At 39.8% G+C, this 25,123-nt stretch overlaps 1 protein-coding gene and 1 pseudogene across 2 annotated transcripts; one reads left to right on the plus strand and one right to left on the minus strand.

Annotated features, from left to right (window-relative positions):
- Nucleotides 1–11,308: 11,308 nt before the first annotated feature.
- LOC146490279 (uncharacterized) lies at nucleotides 11,309–20,024 on the plus strand (annotated as a pseudogene). Its single transcript, XR_014872883.1, has 10 exons — nucleotides 11,309–12,534; nucleotides 12,875–13,015; nucleotides 13,136–13,275; nucleotides 13,393–13,529; nucleotides 13,635–13,728; nucleotides 13,870–13,969; nucleotides 14,087–14,346; nucleotides 14,430–14,616; nucleotides 14,777–14,904; nucleotides 14,991–20,024. The product of XR_014872883.1 is annotated as an uncharacterized LOC146490279 (transcript).
- A 580-nt stretch (nucleotides 20,025–20,604) lies between these two features.
- Nucleotides 20,605–22,776, minus strand: LOC146490280 (uncharacterized). Its single transcript, XM_085153376.1, has 2 exons — nucleotides 21,961–22,776; nucleotides 20,605–21,377 (listed from the first exon to the last, which is right to left on the minus strand). The coding sequence occupies exons 1-2, from the start codon at nucleotides 22,160–22,162 to the stop codon at nucleotides 20,605–20,607; spliced, it is 975 nt and encodes a 324-aa protein (XP_085009502.1). The 5' UTR covers nucleotides 22,163–22,776.
- Between the last annotated feature and the right edge of the window lie 2,347 nt (nucleotides 22,777–25,123).

The raw sequence follows: 25,123 nt of genomic DNA on the forward strand, positions 1-25,123 counted from the left end.
ATAAGATAAACGCCTTAAATATGGTGTCTGAGGTCGTCTATCAAACTTACAGCTATTATATGAAGTTGTACAAAAACGCTTTATTTCGTCAAGACAGTGCGTTTCCTACGATACATGCATTTGAATGGGGAACTCGCCCGAAACAAAGTATAGGTTTTCATTATGTGAATAACTTGAAAATCTTAGCTCAAACAGCTTCAAAACCTGTTTGCCCAGCACGGGATCTTGAACTGTATAAGATAACGCCTTAAATATGTGTGTATGCTTCTTCTATCAAGACTACAGCTATTATATGAAGTTGTACAAAAACGCTTATTTCGTCAGACAGTGCGTTTCCTACGATTACATGCATTTGAATGGGGAACTCGCCCGACAAAGTATAGGTTTTATTATGTGAATAACTTGAAAATCTTAGCTCAAACAGCTTCAAAACCTGTTTGCCCAGCACGGGGATCTTGAACTGTATAAGATAACGCCTTAAATATGTGTGTATGCTTCTTCTATCAAGACTTACAGCTATTTATATGAGTTGTACAAAAAACGCTTATTTCGTCAAGACAGTGCGTTTCCTACGATTACATGCATATGAATGGGGAACTCGCCCGAAACAAAGTATAGTTTTCATTATGTGAATAACTTGAAAATCTTAGCTCAAACAGCTTAAAAACCTGTTTGCCAGCACGGGGATCTTGAACTGTATAAGCTAACGCCTTAAAATGGTGTATGCTTCTTCTATCAAGACTTACAGCTATTTATATGAAGTTGTACAAAAACGCTTTATTTCGTCAAGACAGTGCGTTTCCTACGATTACATGCATTTGAATGGGGAACTCGCCGAAACAAAGTATAGGTTTTCATTATGTGAATAACTTGAAAATCTTAGCTCAAACAGCTTCAAAACCTGTTTGCCCAGCACGGGGATCTTGAACTGTATAAGATAACGCCTTAAATATGTGTGTCTGAGTCTTCTATCAAAACTTACAGCTATTTATATGAAGTTGTACAAAACGCTTTATTTCGTCAAGACAGTGCGTTTCCTACGATTACATGCATTTGAATGGGGAACTCGCCGAAACAAAGTATAGGTTTTCATTATGTGAATACTTGAAATCTTAGCTCAAACAGCTTCAAACCTGTTTTGCCCAGCACGGGGATCTTGAACTGTATAAGATCACGCCTTAATTATTGTGTGTATGCTTCTTCTATCAAGACTTACAGCTATTTATATGAAGTTGTACAAAACGCTTTATTTCGGTCAAGACAGTGCGTTTCCTACGATTACATGCATTTGAATGGGGAACTCGCCGAAACAAAGTATAGGTTTTCATTATGTGAATAACTTGAAATCTAGCTCAAACAGCTTCAAAACCTGTTTGCCCAGCACGGGATCTTGAACTGTATAAGATAACGCCTTAAATATGTGTGTACTGCTTCTTCTATCAAGACTTACAGCTATTTATATGAAGTTGTACAAAACGCTTTATTTCGTCAAGACAGTGCGTTTCCTACGATTACATGCATTTGAATGGGGAACTCGCCCGAAACAAAGTATAGGTTTTCATTATGTGAATAACTTGAAATCTTAGCTCAAACAGCTTCAAAACCTGTTTGCCCAGCACGGGGATCTTGAACTGTATAAGATAACGCCTTAAATATGTGTGTATGCTTCTTCTATCAAGACTTACAGCTATTTATATGAAGTTGTACAAAAACGCTTTATTTTCGTCAAGACAGTGCGTTTCCTACGATTACATGCATTTGAATGGGGAACTCGCCCGAAACAAAGTATAGGTTTTCATTATGTGAATAACTTGAAAATCTTAGCTCAAACAGCTTCAAAACCTGTTTGCCCAGCACGGGGGATCTTGAACTGTATAAGATAACGCCTTAAATATGTGTGTATGCTTCTTCTATCAAGACTTACAGCTATTATATGAAGTTGTACAAAAACGCTTTATTTCGTCAAGACAGTGCGTTTCCTACGATTACATGCATTTGAATGGGGAACTCGCCCGAAACAAAGTATAGGTTTTCATTATGTGAATAACTTGAAAATCTTAGCTCAAACAGCTTCAAAACCTGTTTTGCCCAGCACGGGGATCTTGAACTGTATAAGATAACGCCTTAAATATGTGTGTATGCTTCTTCTATCAAGACTTACAGCTATTTATATGAAGTTGTACAAAAAGGCTTTATTTCGTCAAGACAGTGCGTTTCCTACGATTACATGCATTTGAATGGGGAACTCGCCCGAAACAAAGTATAGGTTTTCATTATGTGAATAACTTGAAAATCTTAGCTCAAACAGCTTCAAAACCTGTTTGCCCAGCACGGGGATCTTGAACTGTATAAGATAACGCCTTAAATATGTGTGTATGCTTCTTCTATCAAGACTTACAGCTATTTATATGAAGTTGTACAAAAACGCTTTATTTCGTCAAGACAGTGCGTTTCCTACGATTACATGCATTTGAATGGGGAACTCGCCCGAAACAAAGTATAGGTTTTCATTATGTGAATAACTTGAAAATCTTAGCTCAAACAGCTTCAAAACCTTTTTGCCCAGCACTGGGGATCTTGAACCTGTATAAGATAACGCCCGTAAATATGTGTGTCTGCAGTCGTCTATCAAAACTTACGAGCTATTTATATGAAGTTGTACAAAAACGCTTTATTTCGTCAAGACAGTGCGTTTCCTACGATTACATGCATTTGAATGGGGGAACTCGCCGAAACAAAGTATAGGTTTTCATTATGTGAATAACTTGAAAATCTTAGCTCAAACAGCTTCAAACCTGTTTGCCAGCACGGGGATCTTGAACTGTATAAGATAACGCCTTAAATATGTGTGTCTGAGTCGTCTATCAAAACTTACAGCTATTTATATGAAGTTGTACAAAAACACTTTATTTCGTCAAGCCAGTGGCGTTTCCTACGATTACATGCATTGAATGGGGAACTCGCCCGAAACAAAGTATAGGTTTTCATTATGTGAATAACTTGAAAATCTTAGCTTAAAAAGCTTCAAAACCTGTTTGCCCAGCACGGGGATCTTGAACTGTATAAGATAACGCCTTAAATATGTGTGTATGCTTCTTCTATCAAGACTTACAGCTATTTATATGACGTTGTACAAAAACGCTTTATTTCGTCAAGACAGTGCGTTTCCTACGATTAGATATTTGAATGGGGAACTCGCCCGAAACAAAGTATAGGTTTTCATTATGTGAATAACTTGAAAATCTTAGCTCAAACAGCTTCAAAACCTGTTTGCCCAGCACGGGGACCTTGAACTGTATAAGATAACGCATTAAATATGTGTGTATGCTTCTTCTATCAAGACTTACAGCTATTTATATGAAGTTGTACAAAAACGCTTTATTTCGTCAAGACAGTGCGTTTCCTACGATTACATGCATTTGAATGGGGAACTCGGCCGAAACAAAGTATAGGTTTTCATTATGTGAATAACTTGAAAATCTTAGCTCAAACAGCTTCAAAACCTGTTTGCCCAGCACGGGGATCTTGAACTGTATAAGATAACGCCTTAAATATGTGTGTCTGAGGTCGTCTATCAAAACTTACAGCTATTTATATGAAGTTGTACAAAAACACTTTATTTTCGTCAAGCCAGTGCGTTTCCTACGATTACATGCATTTGAATGGGGAACTCGCCCGAAACAAAGTATAGGTTTTCATTATGTGAATAACTTGAAAATCTTAGCTCAAACAGCTTCAAACACTGTTTGCCCAGCACGGGGATCTTGAACTGTATAAGATAACGCCTTAAATATGTGTGTATGCTTCTTTCTATCAAGACTTACAGCTATTTATATGACGTTGTACAAAAACGCTTTATTTCGTCAAGACAGTGCGTTTCCTACGATTACATGCATTTGAATGGGGAACTCGCCCGAAACAAAGTATAGGTTTTCATTATGTGAATAACTTGAAAATCTTAGCTCAAACAGCTTCAAAACCTGTTTGCCCCAGCACGGGGACCTTGAACTGTATAAGATAACGCATTAAATATGTGTGTATGCTTCTTCTATCAAGACTTACAGCTATTTATATGAAGTTGTACAAAAACGCTTTATTTCGTCAAGACAGTGCGTTTCCTACGATTGCATGCATTTGAATGGGGAACTCGGCCGAAACAAAGTATAGGTTTTCATTATGTGAATAACTTGAAAATCTTAGCTCAAACAGCTTCAAAAACCTGTTTGCCCAGCACGGGGATCTTGAACTGTATAAGATACGCCTTAAATATGTGTGTATGCTTCTTCTATCAAGACTTACAGCTATTTATATGAAGTTGTACAAAAACGCTTTATTTCGTCAAGACAGTGCGTTTCCTACGATTACATGCATTTGAATGGGGAACTCGCCCGAAACAAAGTATAGGTTTTCATTATGTGAATAACTTGAAAATCTTAGCTCAAACAGCTTCAAAACCTGTTTGCCCAGCACGGGGATCTTGAACTGTATAAGATAACGCCTTAAATATTTGTGTCTGAGTCGTCTATCAAAACTTACAGCTATGTATATGAAGTTGTACAAAAACGCTTTATTTCGTCAAGCCAGTGCGTTTCCTACGATTACATGCATTTGAATGGGGAACTCGCCCGAAACAAAGTATAGGTTTTCATTATGTGAATAACTTGAAAATCTTAGCTCAAACAGCTTCAAAACCTGTTTGCCCAGCACGGGGATCTTGAACTGTATAAGATAACGCCTTAAATATGTGTGTATGCTTCTTCTATCAAGACTTACAGCTATTTATATGAAGTTGTACAAAAACGCTTTATTTCGTCAAGACAGTGCGTTTCCTACGATTACATGCATTTGAATGGGGAACTCGCCCGAAACAAAGTATAGGTTTTCATTATGTGAATAACTTGAAAATCTTAGCTCAAACAGCTTCAAAACCTGTTTGCCAGCACGGGGATCTTGAACTGTATAAGATAACGCCTTAAATATGTGTGTCTGAGTCGTGTATCAAAACTTACAGCTATTTATATGAAGTTGTACAAAAACGCTTTATTTCGTCAAGACAGTGCGTTTCCTACGATTACATGCATTTGAATGGGGAACTCGCCCGAAACAAAGTATAGGTTTTCATTATGTGAATAACTTGAAAATCTTAGCTCAAACAGCTTCAAAACCTGTTTGCCCAGCACGGGGACCTTGAACTGTATAAGATAACGCCTTAAATATGTGTGTATGCTTCTTCTATCAAGACTTACAGCTATTATATGAAGTTGTACAAAAACGCTTTATTTCGTCAAGACAGTGCGTTTCCTACGATTACATGCATTTGAATGGGGAACTCGGCCGAAACAAAGTATAGGTTTTCATTATGTGAATAACTTGAAAATCTTAGCTCAAACAGCTTCAAAACCTGTTTGCCCAGCACGGGGATCTTGAACTGTATAAGATAACGCCTTAAATATGTGTGTCTGAGTCGTCTATCAAAACTTACAGCTATTTATATGAAGTTGTACAAAAACACTTTATTTTCGTCAAGCCAGTGCGTTTCCTACGATTACATGCATTTGAATGGGGAACTCGCCCGAAACAAAGTATAGGTTTTCATTATGTGAATAACTTGAAAATCTTAGCTTAAAAAGCTTCAAAACCTGTTTGCCCAGCACGGGGATCTTGAACTGTATAAGATAACGCCTTAAATATGTGTGTATGCTTCTTCTATCAAGACTTACAGCTATTTATATGACGTTGTACAAAAACGCTTTATTTCGTCAAGACAGTGCGTTTCCTACGATTAGATATTTGAATGGGGAACTCGCCCGAAACAAAGTATAGGTTTTCATTATGTGAATAACTTGAAAATCTTAGCTCAAACAGCTTCAAAACCTGTTTGCCCAGCACGGGGACCTTGAACTGTATAAGATAACGCATTAAATATGTGTGTATGCTTCTTCTATCAAGACTTACAGCTATTTATATGAAGTTGTACAAAAACGCTTTATTTCGTCAAGACAGTGCGTTTCCTACGATTACATGCATTTGAATGGGGAACTCGGCCGAAACAAAGTATAGGTTTTCATTATGTGAATAACTTGAAAATCTTAGCTCAAACAGCTTCAAAACCTGTTTGCCCAGCACGGGGATCTTGAACTGTATAAGATAACGCCTTAAATATGTGTGTCTGAGTCGTCTATCAAAACTTACAGCTATTTATATGAAGTTGTACAAAAACACTTTATTTTCGTCAAGCCAGTGCGTTTCCTACGATTACATGCATTTGAATGGGGAACTCGCCCGAAACAAAGTATAGGTTTTCATTATGTGAATAACTTGAAAATCTTAGCTCAAACAGCTTCAAAACCTGTTTGCCCAGCACGGGGATCTTGAACTGTATAAGATAACGCCTTAAATATGTGTGTATGCTTCTTCTATCAAGACTTACAGCTATTTATATGACGTTGTACAAAAACGCTTTATTTCGTCAAGACAGTGCGTTTCCTACGATTACATGCATTTGAATGGGGAACTCGCCCGAAACAAAGTATAGGTTTTCATTATGTGAATAACTTGAAAATCTTAGCTCAAACAGCTTCAAAACCTGTTTGCCCAGCACGGGGACCTTGAACTGTATAAGATAACGCATTAAATATGTGTGTATGCTTCTTCTATCAAGACTTACAGCTATTTATATGAAGTTGTACAAAAACGCTTTATTTCGTCAAGACAGTGCGTTTCCTACGATTGCATGCATTTGAATGGGGAACTCGGCCGAAACAAAGTATAGGTTTTCATTATGTGAATAACTTGAAAATCTTAGCTCAAACAGCTTCAAAACCTGTTTGCCCAGCACGGGGATCTTGAACTGTATAAGATAACGCCTTAAATATGTGTGTATGCTTCTTCTATCAAGACTTACAGCTATTTATATGAAGTTGTACAAAAACGCTTTATTTCGTCAAGACAGTGCGTTTCCTACGATTACATGCATTTGAATGGGGAACTCGCCCGAAACAAAGTATAGGTTTTCATTATGTGAATAACTTGAAAATCTTAGCTCAAACAGCTTCAAAACCTGTTTGCCCAGCACGGGGATCTTGAACTGTATAAGATAACGCCTTAAATATTTGTGTCTGAGTCGTCTATCAAAACTTACAGCTATGTATATGAAGTTGTACAAAAACGCTTTATTTCGTCAAGCCAGTGCGTTTCCTACGATTACATGCATTTGAATGGGGAACTCGCCCGAAACAAAGTATAGGTTTTCATTATGTGAATAACTTGAAAATCTTAGCTCAAACAGCTTCAAAACCTGTTTGCCCAGCACGGGGATCTTGAACTGTATAAGATAACGCCTTAAATATGTGTGTATGCTTCTTCTATCAAGACTTACAGCTATTTATATGAAGTTGTACAAAAACGCTTTATTTCGTCAAGACAGTGCGTTTCCTACGATTACATGCATTTGAATGGGGAACTCGCCCGAAACAAAGTATAGGTTTTCATTATGTGAATAACTTGAAAATCTTAGCTCAAACAGCTTCAAAACCTGTTTGCCCAGCACGGGGATCTTGAACTGTATAAGATAACGCCTTAAATATGTGTGTCTGAGTCGTGTATCAAAACTTACAGCTATTTATATGAAGTTGTACAAAAACGCTTTATTTCGTCAAGACAGTGCGTTTCCTACGATTACATGCATTTGAATGGGGAACTCGCCCGAAACAAAGTATAGGTTTTCATTATGTGAATAACTTGAAAATCTTAGCTCAAACAGCTTCAAAACCTGTTTGCCCAGCACGGGGATCTTGAACTATATAAGATAACGCCTTAAATATGTGTGTATGCTTCTTCTATCAAGACTTACAGCTATTTATATGAAGTTGTACAAAAACGCTTTATTTCGTCAAGACAGTGCGTTTCCTACGATTACATGCATTTGAATGGGGAACTCGCCCGAAACAAAGTATAGGTTTTCATTATGTGAATAACTTGAAAATCTTAGCTCAAACAGCTTCAAAACCTGTTTGCCCAGCACGGGGATCTTGAACTGTATAAGATAACGCCTTAAATATGTGTGTATGCTTCTTCTATCAAGACTTACAGCTATTTATATGAAGTTGTACAAAAACGCTTTATTTCGTCAAGACAGTGCGTTTCCTACGATTACATGCATTTGAATGGGGAACTCGCCCGAAACAAAGTATAGGTTTTCACTATGTGAATAACTTGAAAATCTTAGCTCAAACAGCTTCAAAACCTGTTTGCCCAGCACGGGGATCTTGAACTGTATAAGATAACGCCTTAAATATGTGTGTATGCTTCTTCTATCAAGACTTACAGCTATTTATATGAAGTTGTACAAAAACGCTTTATTTCGTCAAGACAGTGCGTTTCCTACGATTACATGCATTTGAATGGGGAACTCGCCCGAAACAAAGTATAGGTTTTCATTATGTGAATAACTTGAAAATCTTAGCTCAAACAGCTTCAAAACCTGTTTGCCCAGCACGGGGACCTTGAACTGTATAAGATAACGCATTAAATATGTGTGTATGCTTCTTCTATCAAGACTTACAGCTATTTATATGAAGTTGTACAAAAACGCTTTATTTCGTCAAGACAGTGCGTTTCCTACGATTACATGCATTTGAATGGGGAACTCGCCCGAAACAAAGTATAGGTTTTCATTATGTGAATAACTTGAAAATCTTAGCTCAAACAGCTTCAAAACCTGTTTGCCCAGCACGGGGATCTTGAACTGTATAAGATAACGCCTTAAATATGTGTGTCTGAGTCGTCTATCAAAACTTACAGCTATTTATATGAAGTTGTACAAAAACACTTTATTTTCGTCAAGCCAGTGCGTTTCCTACGATTACATGCATTTGAATGGGGAACTCGCCCGAAACAAAGTATAGGTTTTCATTATGTGAATAACTTGAAAATCTTAGCTCAAACAGCTTCAAAACCTGTTTGCCCAGCACGGGGATCTTGAACTGTATAAGATAACGCCTTAAATATGTGTGTATGCTTCTTCTATCAAGACTTACAGCTATTTATATGACGTTGTACAAAAACGCTTTATTTCGTCAAGACAGTGCGTTTCCTACGATTACATGCATTTGAATGGGGAACTCGCCCGAAACAAAGTATAGGTTTTCATTATGTGAATAACTTGAAAATCTTAGCTCAAACAGCTTCAAAACCTGTTTGCCCAGCACGGGGATCTTGAACTGTATAAGATAACGCCTTAAATATGTGTGTATGCTTCTTCTATCAAGACTTACAGCTATTTATATGAAGTTGTACAAAAACGCTTTATTTCGTCAAGACAGTGCGTTTCCTACGATTACATGCATTTGAATGGGGAACTCGCCCGAAACAAAGTATAGGTTTTCATTATGTGAATAACTTGAAAATCTTAGCTCAAACAGCTTCAAAACCTGTTTGCCCAGCACGGGGATCTTGAACTGTATAAGATAACGCCTTAAATATGTGTGTATGCTTCTTCTATCAAGACTTACAGCTATTTATATGACGTTGTACAAAAACGCTTTATTTCGTCAAGACAGTGCGTTTCCTACGATTAGATATTTGAATGGGGAACTCGCCCGAAACAAAGTATAGGTTTTCATTATGTGAATAACTTGAAAATCTTAGCTCAAACAGCTTCAAAACCTGTTTGCCCAGCACGGGGATCTTGAACTGTATAAGATAACGCCTTAAATATGTGTGTATGCTTCTTCTATCAAGACTTACAGCTATTTATATGAAGTTGTACAAAAACGCTTTATTTCGTCAAGACAGTGCGTTTCCTACGATTACATGCATTTGAATGGGGAACTCGCCCGAAACAAAGTATAGGTTTTCATTATGTGAATAACTTGAATATCTTAGCTCAAACAGCTTCAAAACCTGTTTGCCCAGCACGGGGATCTTGAACTGTATAAGATAACGCCTTAAATATGTGTGTCTGAGTCGTCTATCAAAACTTACAGCTATTTATATGAAGTTGTACAAAAACGCTTTATTTCGTCAAGCCAGTGCGTTTCCTACGATTACATGCATTTGAATGGGGAACTCGCCCGAAACAAAGTATAGGTTTTCATTATGTGAATAACTTGAAAATCTTAGCTCAAACAGCTTCAAAACCTGTTTGCCCAGCACGGGGATCTTGAACTGTATAAGATAACGCCTTAAATATGTGTGTATGCTTCTTCTATCAAGACTTACAGCTATTTATATGAAGTTGTACAAAAACGCTTTATTTCGTCAAGACAGTGCGTTTCCTACGATTACATGCATTTGAATGGGGAACTCGCCCGAAACAAAGTATAGGTTTTCATTATGTGAATAACTTGAAAATCTTAGCTCAAACAGCTTCAAAACCTGTTTGCCCAGCACGGGGATCTTGAACTGTATAAGATAACGCCTTAAATATGTGTGTATGCTTCTTCTATCAAGACTTACAGCTATTTATATGAAGTTGTACAAAAACGCTTTATTTCGTCAAGACAGTGTGTTTCCTACGATTACATGCATTTGAATGGGGAACTCGCCCGAAACAAAGTATAGGTTTTCATTATGTGAATAACTTGAAAATCTTAGCTCAAACAGCTTCAAAACCTGTTTGCCCAGCACGGGGATCTTGAACTGTATAAGATAACGCCTTAAATATGTGTGTCTGAGTTGTGTATCAAAACTTACAGCTATTTATATGAAGTTGTACAAAAACGCTTTATTTCGTCAAGACAGTGCGTTTCCTACGATTACATGCATTTGAATGGGGAACTCGCCCGAAACAAAGTATAGGTTTTCATTATGTGAATAACTTGAAAATCTTAGCTCAAACAGCTTCAAAACCTGTTTGCCCAGCACGGGGATCTTGAACTGTATAAGATAACGCCTTAAATATGTGTGTATGCTTCTTCTATCAAGACTTACAGCTATTTATATGAAGTTGTACAAAAACGCTTTATTTCGTCAAGACAGTGCGTTTCCTACGCACTGTCTTGTCCTTAAATATAGATGTAAGTTTTGATAGACGACTCAGACACACATATTTAAGGCGTTATCTTATACAGTTCAAGATCCCCGTGCTGGGCAAACAGGTTTTGAAGCTGTTTGAGCTAAGATTTTCAAGTTATTCACATAATGAAAACCTATACTTTGTTTCGGACGAGTTCCCCATTCAAATGCATGTAATCGTACACAGTAAATTTCCCAGTGTTAAATCAGCAGTGTTAAAGTGTATTTACTCTAATAGAGTCATTATAACAACAGCTGGAGCAAAACGCCCCCCAGTGTGGGTGATGATTCGTGGAGTTAAAAGAGGCAGTGTCAACGTTACTCTAGAAAGCTCCTCCCACCACAGACTCGTTTTCAAACCAAGAGGATTTTTCAGGACGCCATTTTCTTCACATCAGTTGCAGGGTAAGTTGTTCATATTTACTTATTAAACCAACAATTCGACATTTTAAGCACAGGTAGCACGTTAAAATAAGGTTACATTCCTTTTGTCCATGTTTATTATATATTTCATTTTGCACCAGAAGCAAATGTGACACTGTCTGTATGCTACTGTAAGGTTGTTAATTAGCTAAAAAAAGTTGACTGATATCAGTGTTGGACTGTAAGGCTTGTTATCAAAATTTATTTCAGTGTGTAGTGGTGATTGTGTTGTGTTCTAGCATGTTCGAAATTCCATTAAATTAAACCCTCCATGTGTTGGGATTTACATCTTAACATTAGCTAGCTAACTAGCATTTTGGCTAACCTCAGTGCGCGTGTAATTCGCTAGTTATCGTTAAATTTTAAATTACATAACCCAAGCATTAACTAATTAAAGGTTTACACTAAATGTTACATTTTTATTTTTTTGATACCTATGTACCAGATATAGAGGTCGTTTTCAGTAAGGTTATTGTCTTATTTTAACTCGGCTGTCTTCAGCGATTTTACAGTTACAGGAGTACAACCAGCAGGTGTTATAAGCTTGATAAAGTATCCAAAATGTCCAGGATTCAGTTTTTAATGCTTGTTTTTAGTAGGTTGAATTTAAGATGACAGCGTTTGTATTTATTGTGAGTTGATGGTATTGACAAAAGTTACCCCGCTCCTTTTTCCATTTTGGTTACCAGACTGTTCAGTATGTTACCTAATGATGACAAAATACTGACTCCCTAGTGCTAAGTTAGATCAGACAAATGGTAAAAAGTAGTAGTAATTATTTTAGTTTTGTATTGATTATATCTCTTGTAAATGAAATACTCATTTAGTAAAGGGCTAAAAACTACCGCCAAATAGCTGAAACACCTTGTTACACTGACATAAAAGTAACATACAGTAAGAAATAACATTGCAAGGCTATTTTGCTGGTATTTATTGGACTTTTTTAATATTCACATTTTCTGTTTACTGTAGTTCAATGAAGAGCACTGACTATAAGTCTGTCTACAGGAAGCATGCTGCTTAAAGCAAAACTCGGAGGTGTGCAGAAATTTGTTAGAGTATCTGAGCCAAGCCTTAAGGAGTTTTTGATTGCCGGTAAGAAACCAACATTGTATAAAAAAGGTGTACAGGGAGCTTTAAGTTCTTCTTGTTATTTAGTCTCTTCAAACTGCATTTTATGATTAATTGAAAATGATCTGTGTTTTGGAAGCATCTTAGTTATGAATGTATATTTAGTGGGGAAAAAACTGCATAATGTGATGTCACCCATTTTAATCTACCACTTATCAAGCATGTTAGTGGCGCTTAATAATTTAGCTTTTATTTATCTGACTCACTTTTGAAGAAGTATCTTGAAATGATCTTCATTTTAAGCTACAAACATTAGATGTCATGTAATCTTTTTGTTTACACAAAGTTGTGTGCTTGTTTCCAGCATTTGCAAAGTTTGGTGTGCCAGCCGTAACAGAAGGAGTGAAAGTTTTTGATAGTTCAGGGACTGAGTTGGATGAGGATGTATTTGAGGATATAGTAACAGATCCCTCAACCGGAGTACTAACCATCAAATATGAAACAGGTTTGTTTGAGTGATGTGTGTTTCATTGGATGTCATTTTTGTGTGTGTCATTATTACATTGTTTATTCAAAGAGTGTATAAAATTAGTCTAAACTGATTTGTTTTGCTCCTATTCTTGAGGTCTGGAAACATCTGTTGCAGAAGTGTCTCCTGAGCGGTTCCAGTTATCATCGCCACATTCATCAGATTCACAGGATACTGTCATCCTTTCAGACAGCCCTTTGAGGAAACGTCAGAAGCTGGATGCAGAAGCTAAGCAAGTAAGAGTTAACAGATTTCCACATTCTTCTAATAGTGTCTTTTTTGTTTGTAGTTTAAGTGTTCTGAACTGTAGTGGTTATATCAACATGTAGAATGTTTTTATTGTTTTTTTTCAGTTGGTGGAATCCATTCTCACCAGCAAACCTGGTGGAGAATGTATAATAAATGAGTACAATCGGACCAAGTCCCTGGTGGATGAAACCAGAAGAAAAATGGTCAACATACTGGTAGCTGACATGACAGAAAAAAATGGGTAATTTATTTCTGGCCCTGTGATTTTTACTATCATTTTCAAATTATTTTAAATCTCTATTAATTCCAGGGAAGCTGACTAGTTCTTTTCCTTTTGATCTTGCAGTACATCACCACCACGGCAGGTGAAAGAAATGTATGCCAGAGGAATTGTAACCTTTTTCCCTTACCTCAGTGACCCATACTCAAAAAATGGCTATGTAAGTAGCTAACAGTAATAACTGATACAACTAAAATCAAAAATTTTAAATCCTGCCAAAATGTATGTCCTTATCAACTGTTCATGGTTACATAACTTACTGATAAATTAAACAAAATGTCTGTATATGTCCCTCTCCAAGGAACATTATTATGATGGCGAGAGTGGCACTGGGTACTTGGCCTGGAGGATTAAAACCATACAGAGATGCACTGCTAAAGAGAGGCGATTATCATCTGGAGGTAACATTTATAATTAAGTGGAAACATATAATACAGTTCCAAATTGTGGTACTGTATTAATAATGGTTATTAAATGTTATTATTAGTTTTGGTAAAGTTGTATTTCATATTGTCTAGCACCAGGAGATGGATCATCGGGTGAAGACCAGTGTGGTGGACCAACTGTCAGACAAGAGTTGCAGTTTGTTACAGAGAACGTGCTGAGTGAGGATGAGTGTAAGGAAGCAATCTCTCTGATGAAACATTCAGCTGATGAAGACACAGTCAAGAAGAAGATGAAGTTGACATTTGTTTATCGACACAACATGGTCCTTGACCCCCTGCTGTCAAGCAACATACTGTCTGTTTTTCCACGTTTCAAAGATATCAAAGGCTTGGTGAATATTTTTCATTACGTTGACAATGTAAACACATTTTATTTTTTGCAGATAGCAGATATAATTCTCTATCCCTGTTACAGATCGAACAGGATTTTGTACTGATGTTTGGTGAGGATGTATCAGGCAGGTTGCTGGAGAGGTGGCCAACAACATTCAAAAGAAAGATTATCCAACAAGGCAGAAAGCTTCCTTCTACCAGTGACCTGGAAGAACTCTTGCTGGCAGCTGACTCTCCTGAGGATGCCACTGAAGTTAATGCTGACATTGGTGAGCTGTTATTTTTTAGCACATTCACAGCATATATAATGTTTGTCACAGAACAGCTGTCCTTTTGTATTTTGGGTCTACTCAAACATTTTGTCAATGCATTGAAATTTGTTATTGATGATGATGATTCAACTTTATTAAAAACAAATATTTTTTTCAGACTGGGACAGTGACCTCTCAGCGATTCTATTGCTATTACATCTGATTCCACCATCTGGTCAGGGTCGGAAGAGACCAGGAAAGGTGTCAGCTTCTCAAGCAGAAAGGCATCTTGTGGTCTTCAAGAAGGTTTGTTTCTTTTCTATTTTTATGGTATGAATTACCAGTTGAAGAAACACTTGATTCTTATTGCCTGTCTGTATTTGTCTTTTCAGACTGGAACAAATATCCAAGAGCATCTTGATGCCATCACTACCAGCACTCAACCCCTACCTCCTGGCTGTTGGGGGTGAAAAAGAATGACATCCACCAGTTCTTCATTATTCTTGACAAGAATGCCATACCATGCAAGTCTACCTCTTCACTTGGTGCTTTTGATGAACTGTTTAAAGCACATTTTGTGTTTGGCACATCTTACAACACCATGCTTCACAACATGTACACGTTCATCCAAACCACTGTGTACAATATAGATGTTGGCAAAGTCAAAGAAAGTCCCAGAGTTGCTGAAATAAGGGCAAGGTTGCTTCATTAGGGCTTGAAGGTTAATTCTCCATCATGAAGTGTTTTGTCTGTCAGGCTGAGTTTACTGGTTCAAACATGCTTGTTAGGCATTTACGGTTAGTCCATGGTTACTTACCTGGAAGAAATCTTCGCCTTAAATGTGCCCAGCGTGACTGTGGCTGTGTATTTGGCACTTTTTCAGGTTTTAGAAAACATTTAAATACCAAACACCTTAACTATTTCGACCAACAGGCTGACACTGATGTTAATTTACAGCCTGATGTGGCAGTTAAAGAAGTTAGCACTACAGGGGAGGTGGTGTCAACTAATGTAGAAGAAACACCCACAACATCTGAAATGTTGAAAAGTTCAAATAAGAGCACTTTGGATATGTGTGCCTCTACTGTTGCACAGCTCAGGGCAGCTGGATTAAGCCAATCTACTGTGAATAGTTTTGTCTCCTCAATGGAGGAAGTGTTTTTTGAGCTTCATACTCAGGCTAAAGATGCAGCTTTACAGAGCTTACCTTCACAGGACACTACAAGTAAAAAGAAATTAGAGCAGTCATTCAAAAACTTTGAAAATCCATTCACACTGTTAAATTCAGAAGCTAAACAAAATAGGCACTTTAAACAAAAATGGGCAACTGTTGAACCTGTTGAAATGGTGCTTGGCACAAGATTTGACAGTAGAAGAAACAAGATCACAGGGACTTTTGATCAAGTCATTGTAACTGATAGGTTTGCATATGTTCCTATTTTGGAAACACTGAAAACTATCTTTCAAAACCACCATGTTGTCGACATGTTCAAGTCAAGGAATATGTCCAGAGAAGGTGTGTATGCAGACTTAATCGATGCTGCCTATGTTAAAAGATGTCCCCTATTTTCTGCAGAAAAAGATGCCTTACAAATTCAACTGTTTTATGATGACTTTGAAACTACAAATCCCCTGGGCTCTAAAAAGGGTGTACATAAATTGGGTGCAATATACTTTACACTAAGGAATTTTCCTCCAATCTTTAATTCGTTGTTGGTCAATATTCATTTGTGTGCTCTTTTTCATGCACAAGACTCAAAGCGTTATGGCTTTAATTCAATCCTTGAGCCACTTGTCAATGATCTGAAAGTTCTTGAGACAGAGGGACTGAAACTTCCCATGTTTAAAAACTTGGTTCATGGCACTGTAATCCAGGTCACTGGGGACAATCTTGGCTTGCATAGTCTGTTTGGGTTCGTGGAGTCATTTGCAGCTCGATATTGTTGTCGTTTTTGTCTGCTGGAGAAGTATTGTTTTCAAAGTGTGTTCTGTGAAGATGATTCTGGTGTTGCACTAAGAACTCTTGATATGCATAAGCAGCACTGTGAAAGTGTACAAAGAGATCCTACGCTACCTCATGTATGTGGTGTGAAACGCACTTGTCTCTTGAATTCACTTAAATATTTCAACACAGCCAACAATTTTTCTGTAGATATCATGCATGACATTTTGGAGGGAGTTGCTCAGTTAGAGGTGAAACTTGTGCTGCAGTACATAAAGGAGAACTTCCTAAGTGCTGAACAACTTGCTGGTAGAATACATGCCTTTGACTATGGCTTCAATCAGCAGCGAAATCGCCCACCAAGGGTAAAGTTGTTTGATGGCAGTAATGATTTAGGACTAAATGCAATTCAATCTTGGTGCTTATTGCGTAATGTACCTTTGATGTTTGGCGATTTAGTACAGGTGGGTGATAGCTACTGGCATCTTCTACTTCTGCTTCTACAAATTGTCAATATTGTGTTTTCACCAGTGCTGTCAGAAGGTATGACCATCTACCTCAAACGTTTGATTATTGATCATCATCAGCTCTTTAAGCAGTTATTTCCTACACTCAGTCTCCTACCAAAGCATCACTTCATGATACATTACCCTCGCAGTATACGAAATATTGGCCCAATTCTGCACATGTGGTGCATGCGTTACGAAGCCAAACATAACTTCTTTAAGAAGCAATTAGAAAGCTTTAAAAACATTACAATGACATTGGCCAAGAAACACCAAAGTTGTATGGCCATGTATTGGGAGTCTTTTAGCCTTGAAAGATTAGCTTTAGGACCAGGAAAGATGGTGACACTTGGAGAGCTGAAAGAAGGTCCAGAAATTGCTTTAAAATTTGGAGCTGCGTTGTCTACCAGTGTTTTTTCAGCTAAGTGGATAAAGCATCATGGTATAGAGTACCGCCCTGACTTTATCATCTGTACAGAGGTAGTGTCTGAGATTCCAGTGTTTTATAAGATCAAAAGTATTGTTGTGAAAGATGACATTGTATTGCTCTGTGGAAAACTGATGGAAACCCTGTGTTTTGATGACCATTTTCATGCATTTAAGGTCAGAATGCACCCCAATATGGTGCTGAAGGTGTTGAACATAAAAGAGCTGTGTTACTTCAAACCATTTGATCTTCAAATGAAGTATGGCACTTCTGATTCCTCCCTGTATGTGGTTCCATATTGTCATTTTATGCCGAACTAAATTCATTGTTTTAAAGTGTTTTATGACTCTTTTTGTGTGTGTAGTGTTTTATGTACACTACATGAGATGTTTTAATATTTTGAGCCTGACATCAAAATAAAGCCGTTAAACGTATTATCTAGTTGTGGTTTTTGCTTACTTGTTTTATATTTTAAAGCATTATTAGAAACCAGGTTTTCATGCTGCAAAACACTAAATTGAGTGTAAAGGTAACACTACAGGAAGAGTTTTAGTAACACTACTTGGTGTAAAATTAATTTAAAATTTTACTCTATGAGAGCTAATTTTTCACTAGAGATTAGTGTATGAATAACACAGTATAGAGTAGCATCAACACTCATCAGAGTTATTTGAACCCCCAGTGTTAATTTCAAATAACTCAATTCAGTGTTAAAAATGAGTGGAATTTTACTCAAATAGAGTTAATTTATCACTATGATAGAGTAAATAATATGACACTACTAGTAGTGTTAGGTTCATTTAACACTCTGCGGTGTTACTCAGTGTTAAATTTTTACTCTATTTACAGTTAATTTTACTCTAAAATTTTAACACTATAGAAAGAGTCGATTTAACACCAATTCCGAATGGGACCAAATAGACTCGGGACCAGTGTTAAATTTAACTCTTTAAGTGTTATTTTAACACTCCGAATTTTACTGTGTAGGAAACGCACTGTCTTGACGAAATAAAGCGTTTTTGTACAACTTCATATAAATAGCTGTAAGTCTTGATAGAAGAAGCATACACACATATTTAAGGCGTTATCTTATACAGTTCAAGATCCCCGTGCTGGGCAAACAGGTTTTGAAGCTGTTTGAGCTAAGATTTTCAAGTTATTCACATAATGAAAACCTATACTTTGTTTCAGGCGAGTTCCCCATTCAAATGCATGTAATCGTAGGAAACGCACTGTCTTGACGAAATAAAGCGTTTATGTACAACTTCATATAAATAGTTGTAAGTCTTGATAGAAGAAGCATACACACATATTTAAGGCGTTATCTTATACAGTTCAAGATCCCCGTGCTGGGCAAACAGGTTTTGAAGCTGTTTGAGCTAAGATTTTCAAGTTATTCACATAATGAAAACCTATACTTTGTTTCGGACGAGTTCCCCATTCAAATGCATGTAATCGTAGGAAACGCACTGTCTTGACGAAATAAAGCGTTTTTGTACAACTTCATATAAATAGCTGTAAGTTTTGATAGACGACTCAGACACACATATTTAAGGCGTTATCTTATACAGTTCAAGATCCCCGTGCTGGGCAAACAGGTTTTGAAGCTGTTTGAGCTAAGTTTTTCAAGTTATTCACATAATGAAAACCTATACTTTGTTTTGGGCGAGTTCCCCATTCAAATGCATGTAAGAGATAAGATAAGATAAGATAAAACTTTATTAATCCCTCGGGTAGGTTCCTCTGGGAAATTTGTTTTCCAAAAAGCACAGCACCGACAGAAGTTACAGAGTCAAGAATATTGACTCTGTATATATATATATATATATATATATATATATATATATACACACACATATATAAATACAAAGACATATATAGATAAAATATACAAAGGGGATAAATAGAATAAATAGGAATAAAAATAAAAATAAAAATACAAGTGAATTGCACATTTCAAGTATGATTATTAACAAAAAGTATTGCACAAAGGTATTACACAGTGAAGTGGAGAGGCACTACAGCTTAGTTGTTCCCCCCTCCTTTGTCCTCCTGTTTCTCCTCCCTCTCCCCTCCAGAGAGGAGTTAAACAGCTTGATGGCGTGTGGGACAAAGGAGTTTTTAAGTCTGTTGGTTCTTGTCTTTGGGAGAAGCAACCTGTCACTGAACAGACTCTTCTGGTTGTTTATGGCCGTGTGCAGAGGATGCCCAGCATCGTCCATAATGTCCAGCAGTTTCTTTAGTGTCCTTTTCTCTGCCACTGACACCAGAGTGTCCAGCTTCATGCCAACCACAGAGCCAGCCTTCCTGATCAGTTTTTCCAGCCTGGATGAGTCCTTCTTTGCTGTGCTGCTCCCCCAGCACACCACAGCATAGAAAAGTATTCCAGCAACCACCGACTGGTAAAACATCCTCAGGAGCTTCCTGCAGATGTTGAAAGACCTCAGCCTCCTGAGGAAGTACAGTCGGCTTTGGGCTTTTTTGTACAGGTGCTCTGTGTTGCATGACCAGTCCAGTTTATTGTCCACCCACAGCCCGAGGTACTTGTACTTGTTGACCACCTCCACCTCCTCCCCCTCTATCTGAACCGGCAGTGGACCTGCTCTGGACCTCCCAAAGTCCACAACCAGTTCCTTGGTCTTTGAGGTGTTGAGTTGCAGGTGGTTTGTGTGACTCCATGTGACAAAGTTCCTCACCAGACTTCTGTACTCCTCTTCCTGATCATCCCAGATACACCCCATGATGGCTGTGTCGTCTGCAAACTTCTGAATGTGACATAATTCAGAGTTGTAGCAGAAGTCAGAGGTGTACAGGGTGAAGAGAAGAGGGGACAGCACAGTTCCCTGTGGTGCTCCTGTGCTGCTGACCACAGTGTCAGACGTGATGTCCTTCAGCCTGACGTACTGTGGCCTGTCGGTGAGGTAGTCGGAGATCCAAGACACCAGGCAGGGGTCCGCCTCCATCCTGTTCAGTTTCTCCTGGAGCAGACAGGGCTGGATGGTATTAAAGGCACTGGAAAAGTCAAGAAACAGGATCCTGACCGTGCCTTTTCCCCCATCGAGGTGTGAGTGGGCTCTATGCAGGAGGTACAGGATGGCATCCTCCACTCCCACACCCGCCTTGTAGGCGAACTATAGTGGGTCCTGGGCATGTTGCACCTGTGGTCGGAGGAGGTTGAGGAAGAGCCGCTCTAGAGTCTTCATAAGATGTGATGTCAGTGCCACCGGTCGGAAGTCATTCAGCTCATTGGGCCGGTTCCTTTTGGGGACCGGGACGATGCAGGATGTCTTCCATAGGGTGGGCACTCTCCCCAGTCGCAGACTGAGATTGAAGACTCGTTGTAGCGGCTCCCCAAGTTCAGCAGCACACGCCTTTAGCATCCTCGGACACACCTTGTCCGGACCTGCTGCCTTTCTGGGGCGAAGCTTCCTCAGTTGTCTCCTGACCTGATCCACTGTGACACTGGGAGATGATTGGAAGGAGGGGGGGGAAGATGTCCTGCTGCTGAGAGAGGGATTGGAGGAGGGGGGTGTCATCATAGTGTCAGGAAGGGGGGGAAGCAAGGGAGGTAGGAGAGTGGGGAGAGGGCTCTGTAGTGAAGGTGAGGGTGAGGGTGGGGGGGTTGTGGGCTGGTCAAACCTGTTGAAGAAGTTGTTGAGTTCGTTTGCCTTCTCCACAGTCCCCCTCACTGTGCTGTTCTTGGTGTTGTGGCCTGTGATAGTTTTCACACCATTCCAGACCTCCCTCATATTGTTCCTCTCCAACTTCTGCTCCACCTTCCTCCTGTAGGTGTCCTTTGCTTCCCTCAGGCAGCGTTTCACCTCCCGCTGTGCTGCTTTCATCTCCTCCTTCACTTTGCTCCTGAAAGCCTTCTTCTTCATGTTGAGGACAGCTTTGACTTCCTGTGTTACCCATCCATCCATCCATCCATCTTCGTCCGCTTTATCCGGGGCCGGGTCGGCCTCAGCTGGCTCCTTTCGATGTGGAGCAGCAGCGGCTCTACTCTGAGCCCCTCCCGGATAGCCGAACTTCTCACCCTATCTCTAAGGGAGATGCCAGCCACCCTTCGGAGGAAGCTCATTTCCGCCGCTTGTATCCGCGATCTCGTCCTTTCGGTCACTACCCACAGCTCGTGGCCATAGGTGAGGGTAGGGACGTAGATCGACCGGTAAATTGAGAGCTTCGCTTTTACACTCAGCTCCCTCTTCACCACGACGGACCGGTGCAGCGTCTGCATTACTGCAGCTGCAGCCCCAATCCGTCTGTCGATCTCCGGCTCCCTTCTCCCATCACTCGCGAACAAGACCCCGAGATACTTGAACTCCTCCACTTGGGGCAGGACCTCATCCCCGACCCGGAGTGGGCACTCCACCCTTTTCCGGCTGAGAACCATGGCCTCAGATTTGGAGGTGCTGATCCTCATTCCCGCTGCTTCACACTCGGCTGCGAACCGCTCCAGTGCGAGCTGGAGGCCCTCACCCGATGAGGTGTTACCCACGGTTTGTTATTAGGGTAACACCGTACCGTCTTAGCAGGGGCGACCGTGTCCACACAAAAGTTGAGGTAGTCTGTAAGACAGTGTGTCGCCCCCTCTATGTCCTCACCATGTGGGCTCAGAAGCACGTCCCAGTCTGTGGTGTCATAACAGTCTCTCAGAGCATCCTCCTTTTCTGGGGTCCATCTCCTCATGGAACGTGTTGTGACAGGCTGCCTTTGGACGAGGGGTGTGTATTGTGGCTGTAGGTAAACCAGGTTGTGGTCTGACTTCCCTAGTGGGGGGAGGGGGGTGGCTCTGTATGCATCTCTCACATTAGCATACAGTAGGTCAATTGTCCTGTTGCTCCTTGTGGGACAATTCACAAACTGGTGAAAAGCAGCCAGAGTAGAATCCAGTGTGGCATGATTAAAGTCTCCAGATATAATAATGAAAGCTTCGGGGTTTTGTGTCTGGAGTCTTGCTGTGACTGTGTGTATTTTCTCACAGGCAGCTGTTGCGTCGGCCCTCGGAGGAATGTAAACACACACACAGATCACATGACTGAACTCCCGAGGTAGATAATATGGCCGCAAGCTAACAGCTAGCAGCTCCAGGTCCGGACGGCATACCGAAACTTTAACGGAGACGTGTCCGGGGTTGCAGTATCTGTTGTTAACGTAGACAATGAGTCCCCCACCTCTGCTTTTTCCGCTGGCCTGCGTGTCCCTATCGGCTCTCACGGATGTGAAACCGCATAGGTCTACGTTAGCCTGTGGCGTTAGCTCGGTTAGCCACGTCTCCGTGAAGATAAACAAACTGCACTCACGGTATCCACAGGTTTCTGTAAGAGCGTACGTAGGTTGCCATGACAGACCACTACTTCCGTTGTCCGGTTTTATACTTCCGGTTACTCAAAGCGAGACCCAGCGTTCAGTCGTTGCTAACAACAAAATTAGTTACTTTGTGCGGTAATAAGTGGCTTTAGCTGTTCGAAGATGAGCTCGGGTTCAACGTGTGCTGTCGTCGGCTGCCACAATAATTCAAGAAAACTGAAAAACGCATTAGAAACATTTTGCCTTGAACATGAGCAACTTAGAAAGGCCTGTTCGTGCCCACCGCCCTACGCACTGCACTCTATGCCGCGGAAGGAGGATCGGAAACTAGCGTGGCTGGCAGCTTTAAGACTCAAACACCCTCCAAAGAGAGTTTATGTTTGCTCCTTTCATTTTATCGATAAAAAGCCCACAGAGCTACACCCCGACCCGGAGCTTTATCTTGGCTATGACCGACCCCCACCGAAGAAAAGAAGAAAGCTCACTCGGACCACTTTGAGTGTGACAGCTTCCAGTAATACGAACAAAAACACAGAATCTGTACCCGGTAAGTGAAAGTGTAAATGTGGTTTGCCACCGTTTCGCATTTTAATCACGCAATTACTTTTACTAAATAATAGCCTATGGTGAATGGCGTTAGTATCAGCACTAGCTGGTTATTAGCAGCAAAGTCTCAATTTTAACGAAAGTTTACACCCGTGGTGGTAATTAACACCAGCCGCATGCTGCCAAAAGATTAGCTCCAAGGGCTGTAAAAGTCTTAGGTTTGTGTTTATAAAGAACATGTTTTTTCAAGTCGAGAAAACTCAAGTAAAAACGTGTTGTGGAAGTTTTCCACTTAAATAAAGCCTGCAGACGAGCGGTGAGCGGTAGCTAGCATTCTTTTAATTCATGCACACAACATATAAACAAGCTTGTGAAGCCCCTGCATGACCACGGGGCAGGGTCAGCAGAGTCTCACTGAGCCAAAGTCAACCTCTCAGTTAAATACCTTCTCCAGGAACAAAAGGCAGTACACAGCTGTTTCACATCTTAAGGTTCACACTCCCTTGCTACTTCCCAGAGTCCTCAAGAGACAAAAGACTGGTCCTCTGGAGTTCCTGTTTCCCCAACATCCTGACTACACCCCCTACCATTTGTCTTAAGTATGAGTGTCAGACATGTTAAAACAATGAAATAATGTGATTAATACCTTAGTGAAAGAAATTCCTCTACAATCCCACCCTTTGATTCTAAAATCAAGAATCACATTAAAACCAGAATTTCTTTCCTGACATTCTGCATATTACATCAACATTATTGTACACTTAAAGGAGTTTCACACTGTGTATCCTCACTTCACTGTTCTCCCACCACCCTTTGTTCATCTTTAATCTTCCCCACAATCTAAGCTCTCACATGCAAATGGAAACAACAATGATACAGAGGAAAGGTCTTCTCCAGAGTGTCAAAGTACTTTGCATGGCAAAGTGAAACAGCATTAGGTGGTCAGTCTCTGTCACAGTTATGGCTCCTGGTGTCTGTGCCATTTACAGAGTCATAATTCCAACGCTGATCTTCCTTGCGCTGTCACTTTTGGAGCTTAGCACGCTCTCTCCATCCCTCGATTTCTGTTCCAACGCAGCTGTAGATTTAAGGCAGAGCACGTCGTACACCTTAGTTGTCTTCCTCAGCGTCAACGTCGAAACTCTTTCATTTTATTTTAAGATTTTGCTGTTCAAAATCTCCTCGTGACAATCCTTTGGAAGCCCAGTGTCGTTTGTCTGTTGTCCTGCAGATGGTCCCTGCTTCTCAGTGGTCCTCTTGAAGCGTTCTCTCCTAGTCACAGTTTGCATCTGCGCTTCAGTCAATCCTTCCATATCCCTCATGTCATGGTTCCTGCAATTTAAAAATGAAAACTTCCCCGGAAAAACCTATTTTGCCCTATGTTAGCTTATCACCATTAGACATACACAATAAAGTTGTGCACTGTCTCTTAAAAATTCTCAGGGCTTCTCCCCTAGAGTAGCTTCACTCCAGGCCCTGTTGTAAGAAAAAACATTAGCCAGTGGTGTGTCCTGCTGTAAATCATGTGATTAGATCATATGATTAACCCTCTGCTGTGGAAAAAGTGATATAGATGTTAGCGCAGCGCGTCTGTATGCACACTTTCTCACAGTGACCTCTGCACTGTAAATAATACAAGGTCATGAATAACACACCGCTGGTAAATTCACAAAGACACAGAAAGTGGCAATTAAAAGGTTAAGTCAGCATGGCTCAAAAGCCCATGCAACCCAGGATGTTGCTGTCACCTTTCTGCTCCTGTAACAAAGAAACATACATATATACATCCACCCT

The sequence above is a fragment of the Neolamprologus multifasciatus genome, unplaced genomic scaffold, assembly GCF_963576455.1.
Source record: "Neolamprologus multifasciatus unplaced genomic scaffold, fNeoMul1.2 scaffold_45, whole genome shotgun sequence".
Lineage (NCBI taxonomy): Eukaryota > Metazoa > Chordata > Actinopteri > Cichliformes > Cichlidae > Neolamprologus > Neolamprologus multifasciatus.